The following is a 20,387-nucleotide window of genomic DNA, read 5'->3' as shown; positions in this document are numbered from 1 at the left end:
GCTTCAGTCGTTCCACCTATGTATGCCTGGGTTTCGTACTAGATGGGAACTCCTGCTCCAGGGGCTGAAGTTGGAGCTTTTCGTAGAAAGTTCCAGCTCTTCAGTTGGCTTCCCTGGGCGATGGACCTTTTCCACCGTCCCTGCGGTCCCACCCTTCTTGCCCCAGTGGCCCCAGACCCCGCCATCCGACCCTCTGGGCTTTCCTCGCGCTCCTTCTCTCCCAGACTGCACCGGGAGCGCTTTTTGCCCCCAGCGTTCTGCGGGGCCCTTAACGGTCTCTGAGCGGAACGCGCTGGAGCGAAGGGCTGCCGGGGCGGCCTCTCCCCCGCACCCTCAGCGAGCAGCGAGAAGCGAGAAGGGAGAAGGGAAGCGCTGCCACAGAGCGGCCCCGAGCGAGCCCGGCTCTCCCGCCCGGCGCCCGGTCGCGCCCGGCGGGCAGGGTGAGCCGCTGCGCCCGCCTCTGGCAGGCGCCTGAGCGCGGTCCGCCGGGGCAGGCCGCGGAGCAGCCCCCGCCGCGGGGCCCGTCAGGCGGCGGAGCCCGGCTGGAGAGCGGGGGCATGGCGGCGCGGAGCCAGGCCTCCCTGCGGCGCCGGCTGCAGAGCTCGCAGGAGGCGCAGCACCGGCAAGCGGTGCTGGTGCGGAAGCTGCAGGCGAAGGTGAGGAGCGGGGGCGCCGGCCCGGCGGGGAGCTGCCCGGGGACGGGCCGCGGTGGCGGGGCCGGGGTGCCCGGGCCGCCCGCGCAGCGCTGAGAGGGGCCTCGGCGGCGGCGATGGCGACGTCGGGGGGCGAAGGCGCGGCCCCAGCGGGGCCCTCCCCGGGGCGTTCCCCGGCGCTGCCGCGGGCGGGACGGCGCCGAGCCCGCAGCTCGGGGGAGGCCCCGGGAGCCGCCCTCCTCCGCCCGGCCCGGCCCGGCCCGGCCCGGCCCGGCCCGCTGGGCGCCTGGCCCTGCCGCTGTCACCCTGCCGAGCCTCTCGTGAGGGCTTGTCCGTACTGAAATAAAGATGCCCGGCTCGCAGGCGCCTTTGTTGGGCCACGTTAGCAGGGGGCTGTCCCAGAGGCAGGAGCCGAGCCGGCGGGGGTGGTTTGGGGCGGCCCCGGGCCGAGGCAGGCAGCTCTTAGGATGAGCAGGTAGCAGTACGTGTAAAAGAAACCCCGTCTCAGTTTCTTCAGTACGAGATAAAGTGAAGCTTGCCTGTATCGTAAGGACTTCTTGTTGGCGGCATCGGCAGCGCTGTGGAACGTGCTGTGCTTGGGCTGTAAAGACTTGGAGAAAAGCTAACGCAGGAGGAGCCGAGCCTGTTGCAAGCTGCATTCGCTCATCTTCATTCTATGTCTCCATCCAGGTACTGCAGTACCGGACTCGGTGTCGAGAGTTGGAGCAGCAGCTGGCAGCAGGAGGGGTGAGTGTGCAGGTTGCTAAGTAAAGACCGTGTAGGTAGCATTCGTTAACGCAGGCCAAAGCAAGCTCCCCAAAGCAATGGCAGAGGGAAGCAAGATTTTGCTGCCTGAGGGTTTAAAGCAGCGCTGTAAGTTTGCCGGTGAGTGTTTTGTGCAGTTGCCATTCTTAGAGGAGCCAGTGGTCCCAGAAATGCCAGTGCAGGAAACCCTGTGGAGGGGGATTTTAGTTTTGAGAAAGAGTGCTTTATTGCTGGCGTAGCATTTTGTCCTAGGGCTCAGGAGAGGGCCACACTGCCTGTTACGTTATATGGCCGTCTCTGAAAAAGAATGGGTTGAAACGTGGCATTTTGGAAGGCAAGAATGCTGGCGTTCAACATACGGCCACGTGCTTTTCTTTCTGCTTCACGGCTAAAGTAAACCTAGGAAGAACAGAGGGTAGGAGAGTAGGAGAGCATTCCCAGGCTTCAAGTCGAAGTGAGCAGTCACGGTTGTGAGCTAAGGAGACCTAGCTGCGAGAGTGCCACGGTGGGGGACTGAGGAGAGCTACTCACGTTGAGCACCTCCCTTGCTCTCCATAGTCACGACACTGTTACGCCTGGAAGAAGCCACGAGCTCCTGAGCTACCCAAGCGAATGGAGCGGAAAGCGGTGGATGCTAGCAGCAGTGAAGGGAAGACAAGAATTTGACTAAACTTTTCCTTTCTTCTGAAGGGACCCCTTCCAGGCAGGTGGGAAGCCACAGAAGACCAGAGCCTGGAGAAAGCACTGCTTCAGGTGGAAGAGGAGCAGCAAAGGTACAGGGAAGAAGCGTTCCCTCGTACCTGGTATCCTGGATGCTCGTGGAAGTGAGGGAAAACCTGTCAGTGCTGCCTGGTCTCCCCAAGGGGAGCAGCTGGGCAAGCTGCTTTGAAAGGAGAAAGGTCCACAGTCTGTTTTCTGTGGTGCAGTAATAGTGTTGTGTGCTGAATGTCTCTGTTTTGAGCGGGGGGTTATTCCGGGTGACTTCCAAAGGTCCCTTTCCAGCCTAGATTATTCTGTGGTTCAGTAGGTGAGCGGCTCAGCAGAGTGCTAGAGAAAGGTGATGCATCCAGTGATCAGACAGCACGAAGGGGAGGCAAGACGTGAACTGTGGGCATCATCAAAGTTGAAGGGGAAACCGCAATTGTAGGTGGAAGTAGAAGGCTTAAAGCAAGGAGAAGCAAATGAGTACGCCATCACAGAGAGATCTCAGTTAATCCTAGCAAGCACTTTTACTGCCTCTCAGTTTGACAACAAAGTCAGCGTTGAGGGAGTTGGGAAATGACGGGGGTGCTGCTTGTGGATAGCAGTTGTTCAGTGACCTCATTGCTGTTTCTCCCTTTCCAAGGTGTGAGAATCTGGCAGAAGTGAACGCTCTCCTGCAGGAGCACCTCGATGAAGCGAATGAGGTTAATTCAGCCCTTAAAGAAGATGTTGGAAAACTGACGGCGGATTGGATGAGGGCCCGGGAGGAGCTGGAATTGAAGGAGAGTGAGTGGCGCAGCGAACGTGAGGTAAGGATGGGCGACGGGAATGTCAGACGCGATGCCGGGGTGGAATGAGAATGGGTTTTATTTCTGGCCTGGAGAACTTGCTGTGTGAAAGTTGTGGCACTGTTGAGGATGTATTGGTGTTTACGAGCAGAAGACAGGGGTGTGAGATGGAGGAGTGTCAGCAAATTGTGGTGATGGAAGGTGCCCGCGTGCTGTGACCGTACTGCTCGTTCTCAAAGGCAAATGCTTGCTGTTGCTGGGCACTGTAGGGCAGTGACACATGAACGCTCGTCTGTGTTTTAATAGTTCCTAAATCTCTGTCTACAGCAGTGGAGGCCAAAGAGAGGTCTGTGTGTTTTCGGATTCAGGGTAGCCAACAGAAGAACAGGACAGGCCTCCCTTACCAATAGGCTGTTGTAAGCAAATCTGACACTGGTCTCGGAGGGGCTTGTTTTTGTCTTCCTCCACCGAGCCTGTTAGACACCTCTGCAGGGCGAGACGATGAATCGCGATCAGTTTGCTTTGTTGATACCCGCTCCTGCAGGGGAAGTGTGGATGTTCCCTTCTTTGCAGTCAGGTGGCAGGTCTACTGAGGATGCCTCTGTGGTGGCTCTTCAGTCCTTGATGCCCGCCCCCCCCCCCGCCCCCGTTGGAATAGTTCTTAAAGGAGACCTGGTGATGATGGTTGTACCCTCTCCTATCTGAAAGGCTTGTACAGTGACAGCGAAGGCTGAATTGGCATTTCTTTTTGTCTTGGCCTGTTTAGCTTTATGACAGCTACCTAAGGGGTGAACGCAGCCGTCTACTCAGCCTGTGGCGTCAGGTGGTAACCTTCCGCTGTCATTTCCTGGAAATGAAGACTGCCACTGACCGGTGAGTAGAAGTGAAGGCTAGATCTCGTTGCAGAAAAAACATAGCTTCCCTTCCCAGCTGCTTTTTGAGCCTTGATGTTACCCTAGCTGCGGCTAAAGATACAATTTCTCCTTTGGCAGTCCGAAGCGATGGCATTAAGCATGCCTTAGGCTATATTCAGAAGCATTTTGTTTGCTGCTGGTTTTCAGATAAAGCTGAGGGGCTCAGGCTATAAGCAGTGCAGAGGCCCTGAACAGGTGAACTTGACTATGGTGATGTTTGGGCATATTAACACAGACACAGGCATATGTGGACGAGTTGGAAGAGACTCACCAAAGCTATGCATGCAGCATGCGGGGCGGTCCCCTTTTATAGAGTGATTAAAATTTGCCTTAAATCTCACTGGCTTTCCTTTCCCACTGCTCCTGATGGAAAGATCATTCATGAATATATATATATATATATATATTTATTTTTTCCTTCTCATTTCCAGCTTACGTTTATCCTGGTCAGTTTGCATCCGCTTATTCCTGTACCAACACTGTTGAGAGAAAGAATAGCTTCTCTACCCTGCTATTACATTTCTCCAATTGATTTTGCTTAGTTTGATCCCTCCCTTTTATGATTGTTTTCCTGTTCTTGGGCTCTCTGAGGTTCCTTTCTCACAGCTGCCTTCTGTGCAGAGAAAAATAGCGTAGCCTAACAGTAAATTCTTCTGGTGTCAGCATGCAATTTCAAACTCTGGGTTACCGTCAGCCGTTTACCTTATTTGGTGATAAGCTTTCCTTAATGCGTAGAGTATGCCTGACCCGCTAGTTAATTCCTGAAGCCTTCTGGCTGTTCCATACATTTCGTCTTATCTCTGAGGAGAAAAGAGATTCATTCCTCAACCATCAAATAGACCCATTGCCCAAGGATCAAGATGTGTCCTGATCCCAAAGTGTCAGATGAGTGATTCGTCCCCAACGAAGATGTCGTCTTTCCTGCCGGCTTTTCCTGTTGCGCAATTCCGTGCTTCGGAAGCGAGTCAGCTGATAAAGATGGTGGTGTGAACGTTACCTCCTTCTTGATTCTTCTTCAGAGATTTGTCAGAGCTGAAGGCAGAGCAAATGAGGCTTTCTGGATCTATACTTGTAAACTGCTCCCACCTAAACTGTGGCGTACGGCCCTGGGAATCCGTTACGCTGGGTAGACCTGTCCTCAAGGATCAGGCACAGCAGCAAGCGGAACAGGAAATAAGCCAGAAGACTTGGGCAGTGATGCACTTACAAGTCGAAGGGGACCCGGAGAAGAAGGAGCTTCAGGACAGGTAAATGTGTTTTAAACTTTGCTGTTAGCAGCGTTGTCTTCTGTGGGTGCTTGTTGGATTCATAGGGTGGGCTGTGTTCACATTTAAAACGCACCCATACTGCACAGCCTTGTTCCTGTCCCTAGTCAAACTATTGCCTTCAACAGAACGGATAGAAGAAACCATCTGACAGACAGAAGCTCTTGTGAGTAAGGCAGGACTGGAAAAGAGATGGCATATTACAATGTTTTTGCTATTAACTGATTCTTGGTGAGAAATGGAGACCAGCGTAAAGAGAGCTGTGTCTCTTGTACAGCCCTTTTGCTACCCAGGGCTGTGCTAAAGGAGTTGGGAGGAATTTGCACAGGACCATCATATGCAATGTAGCCCCTCCGTACTGCCATTTCCACGCTAGACTGAGTGCAGAAGGCCTTTGGGGCAAGGAGTGCCATTTTGCAACATCACACGTACTAACCTGAAGCATCCTGTGATCCTGTGATAATTAGTTTGGGAAATTCATGCACATCTCCCCAGATAGATTGCCAGCTCCTTCATCAGTTCGCTGCTGAAGGCAAAAGTAGTTGTGGGACTATTAATGTGGACTTTAGAAGTCTGTCTTACCCAAAGAAGAACTTTGGAAAGTCTTGTGTCCAACGTATGAAAGAGGAGAGAGAGAACTAGCAGGCGGGAAGCTGTTAGCTACCTGAAAGGCGGTTGTAGCGAGGTGGGTGTCGGTCTCTTTTCCCGAGTAACAAGTGATAGGACGAGAGGAAACGGCCTCAAGTTGTGCCAGGGGAGGTTTAGATTGGATCTTAGGAAAAATTTCTTCACCGAAAGGGTTGTCAAGCGTTGGGACGGGCTGCCCAGGGAAGTGGTTGAGCCACCATCCCTGGAGGTGTTTCGAAGACCTGTGGAGTGTGGTGCTTAGGGACACGGTTTAGTGGTGGACTTGGCAGTGTTAGGTTTACGGTTGGACTCGATGATCTCAAAGGTCTTTTCCAACCTAAATGATTCTATGATTCTATACTCGTGGTTTTGGAAAGGACAATGTTTTTTACGTTAAAAACTTGTTTGTCTTTCCCCTTCTCATAGACCGAAGGACTTAGCTGCACTTGAAGGAGAACATTCATTATTACAGAGCGAGTTGGTGGTCGCAAGAGAGATGCTGGAGGAATCGCACCTTCAGAGGGATCTGCTGAAGCAAGAGAAACAGGAGCTTACCGTGGCACTGGAGAAGGTATGGTCACCTTATTCCGAGGCAGCACTTGTGGGAGAGGCAGCTGTGATAGCAAGACCACCACAGATGCTGTTTCTGGCAGTAGAAGACAGGGACAATGTTGTTGTCCTTCTTGGAAGACGGTGATCAGACCACAGAGGCTCTCTGGTGTAGTTAGTGCCCACGTGCTTGTTGGGAACGCTGAACTGGGAGTGTGTCAGAGACACGACAGGGGATCTGGAGTTGCTGCTTGAAGTCAGGGATTTTCCTGTCTTTGTTGTCATGTTGTTCTTTCGTCTCTTCAGGCAGAGCAGTCGGTAGCAGAGTTGACAGGGGCTCAGAATAAGCTGAGTGCTGAAATAGCCAATCTACACGTTGCAGCAGCGAACATGAGCAGTATCAATGAAGCTCTTGCCTTGGATAAAGTGCAGCTGAACAAACTTGTGTTGCAGGTGAGCAGAGTTGTCAAAGATCTTGCCAGGTGTTTGTCTCCAGCTGCTGCTGCTTCTCAGACTTCTTGCCTTCAGACAGTATGACTGTCTGAATATGGAAACGTTGCTCTTTTCTCTGTCCAAGCCAAAGCTCCTACAGAGTAAATCTTACTGTTATTTTATTTCCTCTGTGCTTCTGTGATTGTAGCTGGAGCAAGAGCTTGACGTTCTGTCAGGTAAAGTGGACGAGATGGAGAGAGCAAAGATCTCTGACCAGGAGAAGCTGAACTTGTGGGAGAGAACAAATGAGGCGCTGAGCGCAGAGAAAGCCCACCTGGAGCAGCTGCTGAAGGAAGCAGAGGAGCAACAGGAGGGGCTGCAGGTAGAGCTGAGGATGCTGGCAGAGGAGAAGGCAGAAACCCAAGAGAAACTCAATCAGGTGAGACCAAAAACCTGGTGCTTTCTGGGTGGGCTTTTGGCTGCTTGGCTCAGTGAAGCTGTATCTGTTGGATTCTGCAGTGGTTTTTGTCAAGGAGACACTTGGTAGCGCTGGAGGTCAGACGGCTTTGTTTACTTCCTTCCGGAAATGTGTTGATGGCTCGCAGAGCTGTTGTGCAATTCTCTGAGTTGTCCTCTGCTTCTACAGATTCCTTTAATCCACCTGCCTGTGTTGGCCTCTTTTTTGGCTTTTGATAAGCTGCAGAGAGGTGATTTGCCTTGCGTAATCCTTACCCTGTAAGCAAACAAGCAAGCTCCTCACCCATTTTCTGAGGCCAAAAACCCCCGGGGCTGCATGTTTCTATTTATGCTTTTTGTTGTGAAGTCTGCAACTTTCCAAGCTCCGCTTGTTGGGGCCTAGAGGGCGGGACAAAGCGGCAAGTCAGTGTCTGCTGTCTTGTACTGCTAAGAACGGGAATGACATCCTGAAATCGTTGGAACTGTATTTTACGACATACACGCAGCTTTGAATTGCTAGATCCTCTTTAGGCTTTGAGGGAGAAGATGAGAAAGAGGTGATCACAGGAGACTGTTTACTCTGGACTAACTGGTTTTGGTAGAGTGGAAAAAGAGCTTGGGAGAATTGTATCACTGGAGGAGACTAGGGAGTTTGCCATCATTTCAGTGTCAGTTTCATAATGTACAATCTTAGGTCTTATGGGATAACTTTGAGAGAATTGTTTGTTTCTGATGGTCTGTTCTCTGTTAGACAGCCTTAGTTTTGGAGTACGTGGTCTGTTTGGCAAATAGCCAGCAGAGGTATTATACTGCAGAGGAAAGCTATAAAATCACGGTTAGTCTTCAGGCTGGAATGCCAGCAAGGTCTATTGGACAACTTGTTTGTGTAAGACAAGTAAACAGTATTGTTGACATGAACTACTGTCCAAATAGAGTCTACCATCTCTTTGGCCACACCAGCCAGACTTCCGTAAATCACTAAATGACACTGCCCACCACAAGGGCTGTTTCCCTGCCAAGGATCACCTCATTGCATCCGACTGCTGTACACACTGAAGTAGGTGTGTGGTGGTGTTTTGCGACAAGGTGACGCTTTGATGTTGGTTTTTCTTCTTCTAGGAGGAGAAACCATGTGTATGTCCACTTTATTCGGCGAGCAAAGTTGCTTTTGCTCAAACTTTCCTGAAAATTTCCAGCACTGGAATAGATCCTGATAGAATTTTAGTTTGCAAGGTGGCAGTTGTGGAAGATGTGGTATTGTTGCGTGAAAACGTGTAGTCTGGGGTGTGTACGTTTGTCCTGAAGGGGCTGTCTGGTCCCAGGCAACCCAGTAGGGCCTTACACATCGCTTTCGGGTTAACAGCCCTAGTGCCTTTTGGCAGCCCAGGGTGTTAGGGCGGTATAAAGCAGATGCTCTTAAACTTTCAGGCCAGAGTACCGGAGCTCTCTCTCCTCTAGCTGATTCAGAAGTGGCACTGGCTGGCTCTGCACAGAACTCCAGAGGAAGGACTCTAACTGTATTTTGTCCCGCTTTCAGGTTCACCGCCAGCAAGAGTCAGCTAGCAGTGGTCTGGAGCAGTTGCGGCAGGAGTCCTCTCGCCAAGGGCAGGCACTGGCCAACGTATCCAAAGAGAAGGAATTGCTGGTGCACGAGAAGGCTGCCCTAGAGGTGCGACTGGCAGCCACGGAGCAGGAGAGACGAGGCCTTGCAGAGCAGCTGGCAGAGGCCAGGTAAAGGCAGGGGGGAGACCCTAGGCAGGAGATTATTTAATGTCTGTAATTATAGAGGTGATAATCATTACACGAGGATTCGTTGCATCCTGTATGCTTTTCAGCCGTTTTCACCTTCCATGGACAGAAAACGGAAGAATCTCGAGCAAAAAAAAAACCAAAAACCCAAACCAGTACAGCATGGTTTGAAGGTTATTTTTCTGACAGCTAAAGCTAACAAAGCTCTCCTGAGCCTTGGGCTCATGTTTATGCCCCCTTGCACGTTCCTGTGTGAAGTCCAAAGCAAGCCAGCATAATTCCTCGGTATCTGGTACCTTGGCTCTGCATTGAGTAGTAATTAAACCATGCAGATGTTTACTGAAACCCAAAGCTTCTCTCTGGTTTTGGTTTCTTGTTCTGCGCGTTTGAACTTGGATCTTTCCTTATCAAGTAGTTTGACGTGGGATCTTCAGAATTCAAGGCTACTACGTACGGACATTGCGAGTAGGACGCTGCCGTTTAGGGTGAAGCTAGAGGCTCGTGCTGAAAATCTTGAGGGCCTACTGTTTCTAGTCTAACTCTTGTTACCTGTGGTGCAGGACCTAGAGTTGGTTACACCAGCAGCAGGGAAGCCTCTTTTGAATGGTCGCCAGTCTGCGGGAATTGTTGCCCATCATTGATGTCTGGGTCCGGTACTCCTTACCACGTGCTGTTTTGAGATAGACATCATGGAGGAGTTTATGCAGGGAAGGAACAAGATTTTGTCCTTCTGCTGGATCAGGTTTCTAAGATCCCACGTGACAAGTTCTGCTTTTAAAAAAAAACCAACCCCAAACTACCCAACGTATCGAGATGTTTGTCCTCCTCTCAGGTCTTTTTTAGAAGACTCCTGAACTTGCAGAGCTGTACAAATTAGAGACCGTTTGTCATGCTTCTTGACTTTTACGCCTTACCACTCCAGAGTATGTTGTTAGCAAGGCTGATAAACACCATTTTGACTCAGTCTGTTTCTTGAGAGCTGCTGCTGCTTCTGAGCTCCAGCTCCTCTTATTTGATCCAGCTGAATTATGTTCTGTCAATTATTGGGCTGTAGCAACTATTCTTGCCAGACGTTGTTCTCAAGAGCCTGTTGTTGTCGTCACAGTTTTGGATTCTTATCTTCTCTGTTGTGTTTTAGAGACTGACTTTGATTTATCCTTAAAATGGAGCATATTTACTTTGGACTGCCAGAGATAGGCGTAGTCAGAAATATGTGCTTGTTCTCCTTCTTGAAGAGACATCCTCCATCGTCCATCAAAGCAGTGAAATCCTACTGTTGTGGGTCTTATTGTTGTACCACTCGGGTGCCCCTTTACCCTGAAGGATGTTATCCTGGTTGCATGCCTGTACTAGTGAGGCAGTGCTGTGTATGGTAGGAACCTGGCACGCAGGACGCCGTGTTAGATCAGGGAGGCAACTTCAGCTTCTGGTTCCAGAATCCTGTGTGTCATACGCAGCAGTTGGTTGAAGTCTATGGATGTAACAATTTGCCTCCGCAGTACTACAACTTCCATTTTAAAGAGCGGCAAGTCATTTGGGCTACTGCCTACTTAGTTAGCAACGCTTAGAGAAAAGTAGCAAGTTTTTCTCTTGAACTTCCAAGAGTTTAAACTGAAGGCTACCTGTCTCTCCTTTCAGGTAGTCCTTGTTCAGATAAAATCTAGTTCAGATTTCTCACAGATGCTGCTTACAAGCATGAGATTTTACTATATCATCTGATGTATTGCTTTAGTCCCTTTGAAATATAGGGAGTCTGGAAGATCACCTCCCTGTACGTACACTACGAACGGCATCAAAAAGTCACGAGTCAGCCAGGGAGATACTCTTACTCTGTGCCCCTGCAGAGCAACCTGGAAGTGACGATGAGCAAAGGGCTGCGAGCAGAGGCTGGGCTTTTGCTTGCTGGCACAGACTTTGTGAGCACAGCTACCCGTGTGTCATAGATCAGACAATAGCAATTTAAGATTTGGCTATGGAGATCAAATTCGTCTGGGCTTTCTGTGTTACGCTAGGTCATAAGCAAAGCCTGGGCTTTCCCTCGGAGGGGCCTGCATTGCTCTTTTAAACGGCAGAAATATGCCTTCTGTATACCAGTTTCCATGCAACCCATTTTCCGTACTGAGGGGTAGGGATCTTGAACCAGTTCTCACTGGACTAACTCCCTGTGGGCGTCAGGAGCAAGAAACTCATTTCTCTCCGTATTGGCGTCTTGTAGGTCAGGGAAGGAGACCCTGGAATCCAGCCTGCTTGAGGCTCAGCAGCGCTTATGTCAGCTGGAGATCGCCAGGAGTCAGCTTGAAATCCAACTTCACACAGTCAGGCAGGCCAAGGAGGTGATACAAGGTGAGAGCCTCGTGTGCTTTGTTTCTGGTGATCCCCCTGCCTAGGGAGGATGGTATAAAAATAGCTCTCTGTCTGCAGTGCTTCTAAGGAGTGAAGGAGCTGGAGACAGATCCCTCCTACACTGAAAAAATTCAAATGGCTGAAGGTTAGTGAAGTCAGAACCGCTGTTTGTGTAGGCCCTGAATCTTGCCATTTGTCACGTTTGCAGGGGAAGTGAAGTGCCTTCAATGTGAGCTGGAAGCAGAGAGATCTCTCATGAAGCAGGAACGGGCAAACATGGCGCAACAGCTCTTGCGGACAGAAGAGCAGTATAACGATACCCTCAGACTTCAGGAAACTGATCACGAAGTGGAAATAAACAAGCTCCTGCAAGACCTGGTAGGAAACAATATGCTTCTGAATTCTTCAGGCAAGCTTTGTGGGCTGGCTTTAGAAGAATAATAGCCTGAGCGTGTGAAATGGCAGCAAGCGTCTGTCATAGGCCACACGTTGCTAGGCCAGGCAGCAGAGCCAACGGCTCGCACTTGAAAGCACGTGAAGACCTACAGGACTATGCCGGGACAGTAAATGCAAGCCACGGATTCCCTGTGGGCCTGAGACGAGTTGAGCAGAAGGTTGGGTGGTCCCCACCCAAAGCATGGCAGTAAAGGGGTAGGATCTTACCAGACTCCTGTCTACCATGAAGTAGACTCCTAACTTTCCTGCCAACTGCAGTCGTGGGAACTTTGTTCCTTTCTTTCTGTCCTTTCACAGTTGACAGAGGTGTTATCTTTGGGCTTAAAGCATACAGAACAGATGGAACAGCCCCTTGTTCCTGGTACTTGAGTTCGTGGCCCGTCTTGTGACTAGGGCATGGGGGTGCTGGTCTCTTTCTCACCCTGCAGTCCATCTGCATCTTTTCCTTGATGAGAATGGAGTTGAGCTTTGAAAATAGAGACTCTGAGACTAGAGAGAAATCCCGTAGGCGAGAGGTGCTAGGAAACAGGCAGCCGCCAGAGAGGGGAAGGTAACATCTCCTCTTCTTCCACCAGCTGACCCTCCTTTTAAGTTCCTTGATAGGACATGATTTATGGAGGGCACAAAGCCACTACTGTGCGCTGTTGAGGTGGGGGTTTGTGGGAGGGATGAAGCTTCCCATTTTTTTGAGAAGCTTGGCTGGGACTCCATCTTGAAGTCTTTTTCTCCCCTCATCAGGCAAGCGAGCGGGAAGGGCACCATTCAGAGCTACAGGAGATGCTGGAGCAGTGGGAAAAGGAGAAGGCAGAGACAGAAAGGGAGCACGAGAAGAAGCTGTTTGATATGAAGCAGAGAGTTGCTACCATGCAAGCTCAACAAGAGGAGGAACGGACGAGAGTGGAGAATGCCAAGCAAGAGGTAAAGACTGTGAAAGGAGAATTTGTGTGGTTTTTTTACTCTTCTGGGCTCCTTATTGGCAGTGCTTCTCTGGACACTGTCCGTCTGGGTAGAAGCGTCTCATAGCTACCCCTTTGTAAAGAGGAGCGATGCCTTGGCAGCCATGAGACCTTTGTGCCGTGAGGGACAGGGCCTGCAAAGCGAGAGGCTACCACAGTGTAGGTTTAAGAAAGGCAGGAAGCGCGTTGCAGCCTGAAGAGAACATGAACACCGTAACTGTGTCTGTGATCTGACCACTACTCCTTCAAGAGGGCACAGCGGGGTTCTAGAGGATGGTACCATGAAAACTCTACACAGTAGAGGTCCAAAAAAACCCCCAACGCCCAACCCCAAAAACGGGAAATCCCATGTTGGGGTTGTTCTGTCTTCCCTTCCTCCCTCCCTATCAGAGAGAACATCATCATGCCACTGCCTAAATCGTGGTTAGTCTGGACTTTAAATCCTGGCTGCAGTCCTGGCAGCTCCTCCCCAAAAGAACACGCTAGAGCTAGAAGAGGTTCGGAGAAGGGCAAAAAGGAAGACGGGACTGGCCGAGTAAGCTGGGAAAGACGCAACCGAAAGGGCGGCGCAGGAAAGGTCTTACAACATCCCGAGAGGCAGGGAGGGAGGGGGCAGCCCCTGACTGCCACTGAAGCAGGAGTTCAAATCTAGTACGAAAAGCAAACATACATAGGTGGAATTATTGAACCTCTTTGTCACTGTTTTGCAGCAGGAACGGGCCAGACTGCGAGCAGTTAAAGAAGAACTGGTACGGGAGATAAAACTTCTTCAGGAATCAGTCACAGGCTCCGAAACCCGAGCAAATGCAGCAACAGATAGGAATCGCTGCCTTGAACAAGAACTTCAAACTACATTGTCTATCTTAAAAATCAAAAATGAGGAAGTGGAAACGCAGCGGGAGAAAATCCAGATGCTCCAAAAAGAGGCAGCACAGGGAAAAGCTTTGCAGGAGAGTCTCACTCATATGACTGCCATCCTGTCAGAGAGGGAGGGAGAAATGAAGTTGTACCAGCAACAGATGAGAATGCTGGAAAACCAGAAAGAAACGCATGAAACTACTCTCAGTGAGGTTATCAAGGACATAACAGAGAAAAAACAGAAGGTTGAATCCCAGCAAGAACAGATACAGGAGCTGGAGAAGCAGCAAGAAATGCTGAGGACTGCTGTCAGCAAGATGAGCAAAGAGCTGGAGGAGAGAGACCGGGAGATCCAATTCCAGGAAGGGAAAATAATGATTCTAGAACGACACGGTGCATCACAAGTGAGAAATCTGCAGGTGGATCTTGATCATATGAAAGGGAACTTGAAGGAGAAGAACTTGGAGCTTCTGTCTCTGACTCAGCAGATCCAAGCACTGGAAATGGAGAGAGAACAGGTGAAATCTCTGCACGCGAGCCTTGGAGACCTGAGGGCAGTTCTTAAGGACAGAGAGCGCGAGTGTGATTCTCAAAGGGATCAGTTAAGACTCTTGCAGCAGTACAAGGAACAGCAAGAGGGCTACCTGCAGGAGCTTCGTGGGACACTAGAAAAGATGACCCTCTCTTTATCTGAAAAGGATCAAGAGCTTGAGTCGCAACAAAAGCAAATCCGGGAAGCTGAAGAAGTCATGGAAATGCAGTTAAGGACTGTCCGTGACCAACTGGAGCAGACCTTAGGAACCTTAAAAGAAAAGGACAGACTCCTAGACATCCAAAAGCAACAAGCAAGGAGCTCTGCGGAAAAAACAGAAGAACAGATGAATGTCTTGCACAGAGACTTAGAATACACAACAGCAATACTGAAAGAAAAGGATTTAATGATTGAATCTCAGAAGGAACTGATTGAGACCTTCCAAAAACAAGAGCAAGACTCTGAACAGCAGAAGGAAATTCTGCAGCAGCTTCAAGTGGCACTAAAGGAAAAAGAACAAGAAATGTTATCCCTTAGAAAGCAATGTGAGGCGTGGAAGGAAAAGGAGGAAAAGCGTGAAGCTGAGCAAACAAATCTCCAAGCAACAAAACTGACTCTGAAAGAAAGAGAGGAAAAGATAGAGGTTCTGGAGGAGGCTATCTCTAAGCTTCAACAGCAAAAGGAGGAGGCAGCGATGCAGACCAAAGCTATACTGCAAAAACTAGAATACGCTGAATCTTCTCTAGAAGCGAGAGATCAAGAGATAGTGTCTTTGCAAGAGCACGTCCAGGAGCTTCGAGAGCAGAAGGAGTTAGAAGGCAAGCAGGCCAAGAGTCTAGAGCAGGATCTAGACAAAATGAGCCAAATCTTGAAGGAGAACCATTTGGAGTTCCTCAGGCAGACGGAGCAAATGAACATGTTCCGGCTTCGTGAAGAAAGCACGAAAGTAGCGCTAACATCATGCCAGCAGCAAGTGGATCTGCTTGAGCACGCGGTGAGGAAGAGAGAAGAAGACAATGAAACTCTCATGCAAAAACTCCAGCGCCAAGAAGAAGAACTGAAGACCTTACAGAATCTCCAGCTTAGGCTAACCAAGAAGAATGAAGAGGTTAGGCATCGCAGAGAGCAAGAGAAGCTCCTGGAAGAAGCCTTGCACGAGACGGAACGAGAGACCAAGGCCGAAGGTGAACTAGAAGAGTTAGAAGAGGAAGTAAGAGCTCTTCGGGAAGATCTCCAGCATGTTCAGCCGACTCTGACAAAGAAGGACGAAGAGATCAAGAACCACAGAGACAGAGTCGGGTACTTAGAGAAGACTCTGGCGGAGAGAGAACAAGAGCTTAGGAGGCAGAGTGAACTCTTGAAGCAATTAACATCAGCTTTGCGATGGAAGGATGGCGGGGAGACCCTACAGAAACGAATCCAGAAACTCCAGAAATGGGAGGAAGAGGAAGCAGAGAAGAGGCGAGTTCTCCAGGAGAGAGACCGTTCCTTGCAAAGACAGAAGGAGCTAACCCAACAACTGGCGGATGAGCGGAAAGCCAAGGGGGAAGAATTGGAGCGCACGATTGCTATTTTGAAGCAGACCGAGAGCAGAGAAGTCAAATGGAGAGAGAAGGCACAAGCACTGACTCTTGCCCTTACCAAGAGTGAAATGGCCAACGGGACTCTGAGGGAAGAAATAGCCATCCTGCAGAGTACGGTTTCGGAGAGGGACACGGACCGGTTTCATCATCAGGTAGGCAGTGTGACTGATCATCAGTCAACTAAAGTGTCAATAAAGGATTCTAATGACGATGCCCGTAAAGATAGGGGAATATATAGTCCCATAAATACATGACCTGCTCGGCCAAAGAAACTGTGGTTGTAGCCAGCAGGCTTGCCTGTCTGCGTAGCTCAAGGCATTCACCTGCTGAAATGTTTTCTGTCAGCCCCCGAACTACTGAAAGAACTACAGAGCTTGCCGTTAGAATTAAATGAAGTCCAAAAGTTGGGGGTGGATACTTGGTTCTCTCCTAGGTAGGCAAGCTTAGCCAACGTGTCGTGGTTGGGGTTTGGCATGGAAAGGAAGGGGCACAGTTGACCAAACTAAGGTACTAACCTCAGTAGAATTTTGTAACGATGGTTGCACAGCAGCTACGCTGACAGTGCTTAGAGGATGCTTTCAGAGATGTAGATTTCTGAGGTACAGCTTTTCCAGTGTATTAAAAATAATGGCATTCGTACCGTTGCCTGATGAGGTGAAAGGCTTCATTGCGCATTCAGGATGTACTTGTGCTGCAGTCCAAAAGGCCGGAAGGCAAATCTGTGTGGATTTCCCCACGGCGATCGGGAGGAGGGCCCCTAGGAAGAGAGTGTGTTGTTTTGGCCCGTCAACCAGGAGGAGCAGAAGGGACTTGGCACTGTCCATTCCCGAGTCCGGTCACTCTCCCCGACTTGTCGATTCTGTCCCTCCTAACCTTTATGTGGCACCGGCTCACATAATCTCCTCTCTGTATACCCAGCAGGCTATTGCAGAAGGGGAGCAGCTATCATGGCTCTCGGAGAAGAGACTCCTGTCACAGCAGCTGGAATGTCTGCAGCGAGCAGTTGCAAGGCTGGAACTGGAGAAGGCAGAGCTGAAGCAACTCAATGCTGAGCTCAGGAGGACTCTCGAGCAGGTAAAACAGGCTTTCGCTGCCTCTGCAAAGCCTCACGGTCCGCTGGATCACACCACATTTCCACAGACAGCACTCTGGAGTCCTCTGCTTGTTTCCTTCCCTCTCCCACTTCCCCCTGTGGACACACGCTTTTGTATTTTCTCTCTCTTCTGGCACCCCGTTGCCTTCACAAATGCGCATTCACTCCGGTCCCACCCTTCTTGCCCCCGTGTCCCCATACAGGCACATTTGACGCTCTTGTGTCAGGAACTGTTTCCTCTTGCTCTTTCTCTTCCATAGCCTCCTTCGAGTGCTTTTTGCCCGCAGCATTCTCTGGTGCAATTAACAGCCTCTGAGCAGAAATCTCCTTGCCATGATGTCCAGAGCTCCTTTTGCTCCTTGTTTGGTGGCAGGTTTCTGTGACCCTTTCTCCTATCACCAACGTGCAGGTGGAACGTGAACGGAGGAGACTGAAGAGATATCACAGTGGTCGGTCGCTGCCAGATGCGTGCGGATTTTCGCTCTCTGACCAGCACAAGATGGCTGCTTCTAGACAGGTGAGAACAGAATCTTGCTTGGTGGGAGGAGGGTCTGCCCATACAGAGGAACAGTGGCAAATCCCAGTGGCAGCAGCCCCCCAGTATAGACCTAAGAGAAGTGGAACGTAGACCATGGCCCTGGCCAAACTGGAGACCAAAAGGAAATCCTTGCGTTTTCTTCACAGGAGGAGTCTCACGCTCGCTGCAGTCGTCGATTAGCTGAGTTGCAGAACCAGGTGAGGAGTAGGAAAGCTCTCGTCAAAAGCTGCCGTGGCTGTACTGAGGGGCACAGCTTTGCACGATGCTACAGCCCGAGTTTTGTTTGGTTGTCAGGCAGTGAGTACACCAGGCAGTGGAAATACCCAGTCAGTCGGACACATCTGTTGGCCATGGCCAAACAACATCATGCACCTAGGTCTAGTCTCTGGCTTGCCTAGAGGTCAGGCGTGGTGGGAGAGGGATTGGAGGAAATTCAGAGCACTGGCACTCGCCTGAATATAGAGAAGATTCTAAGGATGTTCCCCTTGAGTCTTACTCATCTTGTTGACTGCTTCCATTTTCCCTTGACTCCGCTAACAGTAGAGCTTGCACTCTATCAGAGCTCCAGGGATCTGAGGCAGCGCCAGAGCTTACAGCCTTCAGGCAACCGTTAGTCTCCTATTGCTATGCCGTGCTAATCACGATCCCAGTATCGGACCGAGTCGGAGACCTAAGCACAGTGTGGACGCTTGTTTTATCAGTGTAAGAATGTACATCCCAGCTCCTGAACCCTATTGCATGCCTTGACAGCGGCACTGGCAGCAGCAGCAGTCGCCAGACTCCTCTTCCACGTGCTTTTATGGCTCTGGTACGCCCTGGTCTCCCTGAGGAGGTGAATCTTCGCAGGTGTTCAGGGCAAAATGCCTGTAAGATTTACGCGAGTAAAGTACACGGTGCTCAGCTCTGGCAAGTGAGCCGAGCATACCGCTGAAGCCATCAAGTTACACCTTAAGGGTGTTTTCGCCAGGAAGCCTTGGCGCCTGAAGTTCTGTTGCTACAGATAACGGATTGAAGCCCCTTCCCCCTGTGACTGTTGTGTCTGCCTGCACTGTGGACCTACTCCAGCAGTTCAGCAGGAAAACGAAGGTGCTCAGCTCAAAGAATCATCCTCAGCTGGCTAGTTGGGGCACTCCTCTGGGTCTGGGAAACAGCGGAACTGGCACTTGATCTCCCCCTTCCTGGGAGATGCTCTTAGCAGCAGATGGCCACTTCTCCCACGCATACCTCTGGGTTACCTACCAAAGCGTGGGAGGCTTCCAAGCCCAGTTGCACAAAGGTGCCCTTATTATTTCAGAGAGAAGGTCAGAGCTGTCCCTCTCTTCAGGGGTGGTGTTCCCTAGCCTATGCGTATCGTTTGCTGTGAAGTCCCTCTGACGTCTTGCTTTCCGCGCGCATGCGCGCGCGCGCTACCGGCTTCTGATTCAGCGCCTCGCATTCCCCTTCTGGAGCTGGCTGCCCGAGTTTCCCACCTAGTCTGCTCTAGATGCTTAGCAGATCAGGGTCCCTCTTTTTATCTGCTTTGGCTTTACGTTGGCAGACCTTGGTATTGTAATTCAAACGGAGCAGGTTCCATAAGCCATAAAACTCCTTTAGGAATTGCTTCTGTTATTTGAGTTCCTTTGCCAAGAAAGAATATTTTCGTACTCCTAGCTCGAGGTTGGGGATGGCATTCCCATGTGGAACAGAGCCCTTGGCAAAGCACATGTCACTTTGCAAACAGAGGAGAACCTCCAGCCTGAGCTGTTCTCCCCGAAACAGCAAAGCACCGAGCGCTGCTCCCAGTGCTGGCATCTCCTCCGCTCCAAAGCAGGCAGAGGGCAACACGCCCGAGCTGCTGTGGCTGCGCTGCCCTGCCAACCTGACAGGAGGTGAGAGCAGCTGGGTCTCTCCCACCAAAAAGCCCAGCAGGCACAACCCGCTGTTGCCAGGAAATAATGAGAGTTTGAGGATTTTGAAGGCCTCAGCAGTCCTTTAAGGCTCATTTGCCTCCTGGGCTTTGTTCATCAGATTATGCTCTGCTCATTTGTGAAATGCTCTGAAGTTAGGAAGAGTGAGAGTTTTCTCCCATTTCATGTGCTAGCTGTCAGGGTTGTAAACTAGATCATAACAGAACGGTTCTTCACTACCTTGTGTATGCAGCAGTCCTCCTGCTGAGGAGAAAGCATGTGGAACTAAGGTGGCAGTAGGCCAAATCTCTCCTTTGAAAAAAAGGGTTGGGTTACGAAATGCTGTAGAAACCTCCCTCTTTAATAGGCATGTAATGTCTCGGTGTTGTACCTGTGAATGGTATGCCAGAAAGAAACTCGGAATTGTCGGTAATCTGAGCTCAGTTCAGGGTGGCTCTGGGAACCTGTTAGTTCCCATTCCACAAGGACAACGTGTTTGTCAGGGCTGGAGTTGGAGGGTGCGTCTTCCCCGACAGCCGGATCTGTGGAGCTACGGATGGTCCTAAGAGCGTGGGCTTGTCTGAGCTCGGCCTTTTGCCTCTTTCAGGTGTCCCTTCTGCAGACGCAGCTGGCACAAGAACGAAAATACAAGCAGGACTATATTGAGTGCTGTGCCAAGACCAGCCAGGAGCTGTCAGACCTTCACCAAGAGCTGTCTCGCTCCTTAGCAGCTGTGGTCAGGGAGCCCAAAGCTGCTGTTCTGGAAGCAGAGACTCGGAAGCTGGGTCAGCCTCTCTGAACCTTCTTTTCCTGTAGAGGAGCAGCTGCAGCATCACGGCGTTCCGGTCTTGTGCCCTTCCTGGAAATGTATTATGTTTTGCTGTGGGGAATGGGGGTACATCTGTTCTGTTTGCGTCCGGAAGCATTTCCTAGCGACAGCGATTTTAAAATTTTTTTTTTTTAATAAAAGAGATTTTGCGGGACTGCACTTTTTCAACGGGGGTACATTTGTTCTGTTGATGTTTGCAAGCATTGCCTAGTGCCAGCGCTGTCTAGAATTTTTTTTTAATAAAAGAGATTTTGCAGGACTGCACTTTTTTAGTAGGAAAAAGCAAGGGCTAGGCAAGTATGTGGCTTAGGAAAAGCTTACCCTCTTTTTTTCACTTGCACAAGTAAGCTATTCCGAGCTGCTGTACGATTTAACCTCTTGAGTTCGTAGCCCTTCCCTGTGACGAGAGAGGG

The 20,387-nt window shown here is 50.4% G+C and overlaps 1 protein-coding gene across 4 annotated transcripts; it reads left to right on the top strand.

Moving 5' to 3' along the window:
- Positions 1–432: 432 nt before the first annotated feature.
- On the top strand, positions 433–20,141 carry LOC128143450 (centrosome-associated protein CEP250-like). 4 transcript variants are annotated; one of them, XM_052790683.1, is made up of 18 exons: positions 433–656; positions 1,344–1,400; positions 2,109–2,191; positions 2,764–2,929; positions 3,675–3,781; positions 4,842–5,069; positions 6,141–6,285; positions 6,570–6,716; positions 6,904–7,134; positions 8,689–8,882; positions 11,116–11,243; positions 11,452–11,621; positions 12,438–12,617; positions 13,369–15,780; positions 16,547–16,702; positions 17,131–17,238; positions 17,406–17,456; positions 19,753–20,141. In XM_052790683.1, exons 1-18 carry the CDS (start codon positions 558–560, stop codon positions 19,942–19,944), a joined length of 4,854 nt encoding a protein of 1,617 aa, XP_052646643.1. In that variant the 5' UTR covers positions 433–557; the 3' UTR covers positions 19,945–20,141. The 4 variants fall into 4 exon arrangements, with proteins under 4 accessions (XP_052646643.1, XP_052646650.1, XP_052646637.1 ...); XM_052790690.1 differs by having other exon boundaries at positions 13,366–15,780; positions 16,550–16,702; XM_052790677.1 differs by having other exon boundaries at positions 13,366–15,780.
- Positions 20,142–20,387: the final 246 nt, after the last annotated feature.

This window comes from Harpia harpyja, chromosome 1 (genome assembly GCF_026419915.1).
Source record: "Harpia harpyja isolate bHarHar1 chromosome 1, bHarHar1 primary haplotype, whole genome shotgun sequence".
Lineage (NCBI taxonomy): Eukaryota > Metazoa > Chordata > Aves > Accipitriformes > Accipitridae > Harpia > Harpia harpyja.
This window is presented reverse-complemented; position numbering and strand designations above follow the sequence as displayed.

What these genes read in the sequence shown, in the direction of transcription:
- LOC128143450 (XM_052790677.1), top strand. Translation starts at nt 558, where the DNA reads ATGGCGGCGCGGAGCCAGGCCTCCCTGCGGCGCCGGCTGCAGAGCTCG. An exon ending in CCCAAGAGAAACTCAATCAG is followed by an intron (nt 7,135 to 8,688) that starts GTGAGACCAAAA and finishes TCCCGCTTTCAG; the next exon opens with GTTCACCGCCAGCAAGAGTC. An exon ending in CGGACCGGTTTCATCATCAG is followed by an intron (nt 15,781 to 16,546) that starts GTAGGCAGTGTG and finishes CTGTATACCCAG; the next exon opens with CAGGCTATTGCAGAAGGGGA.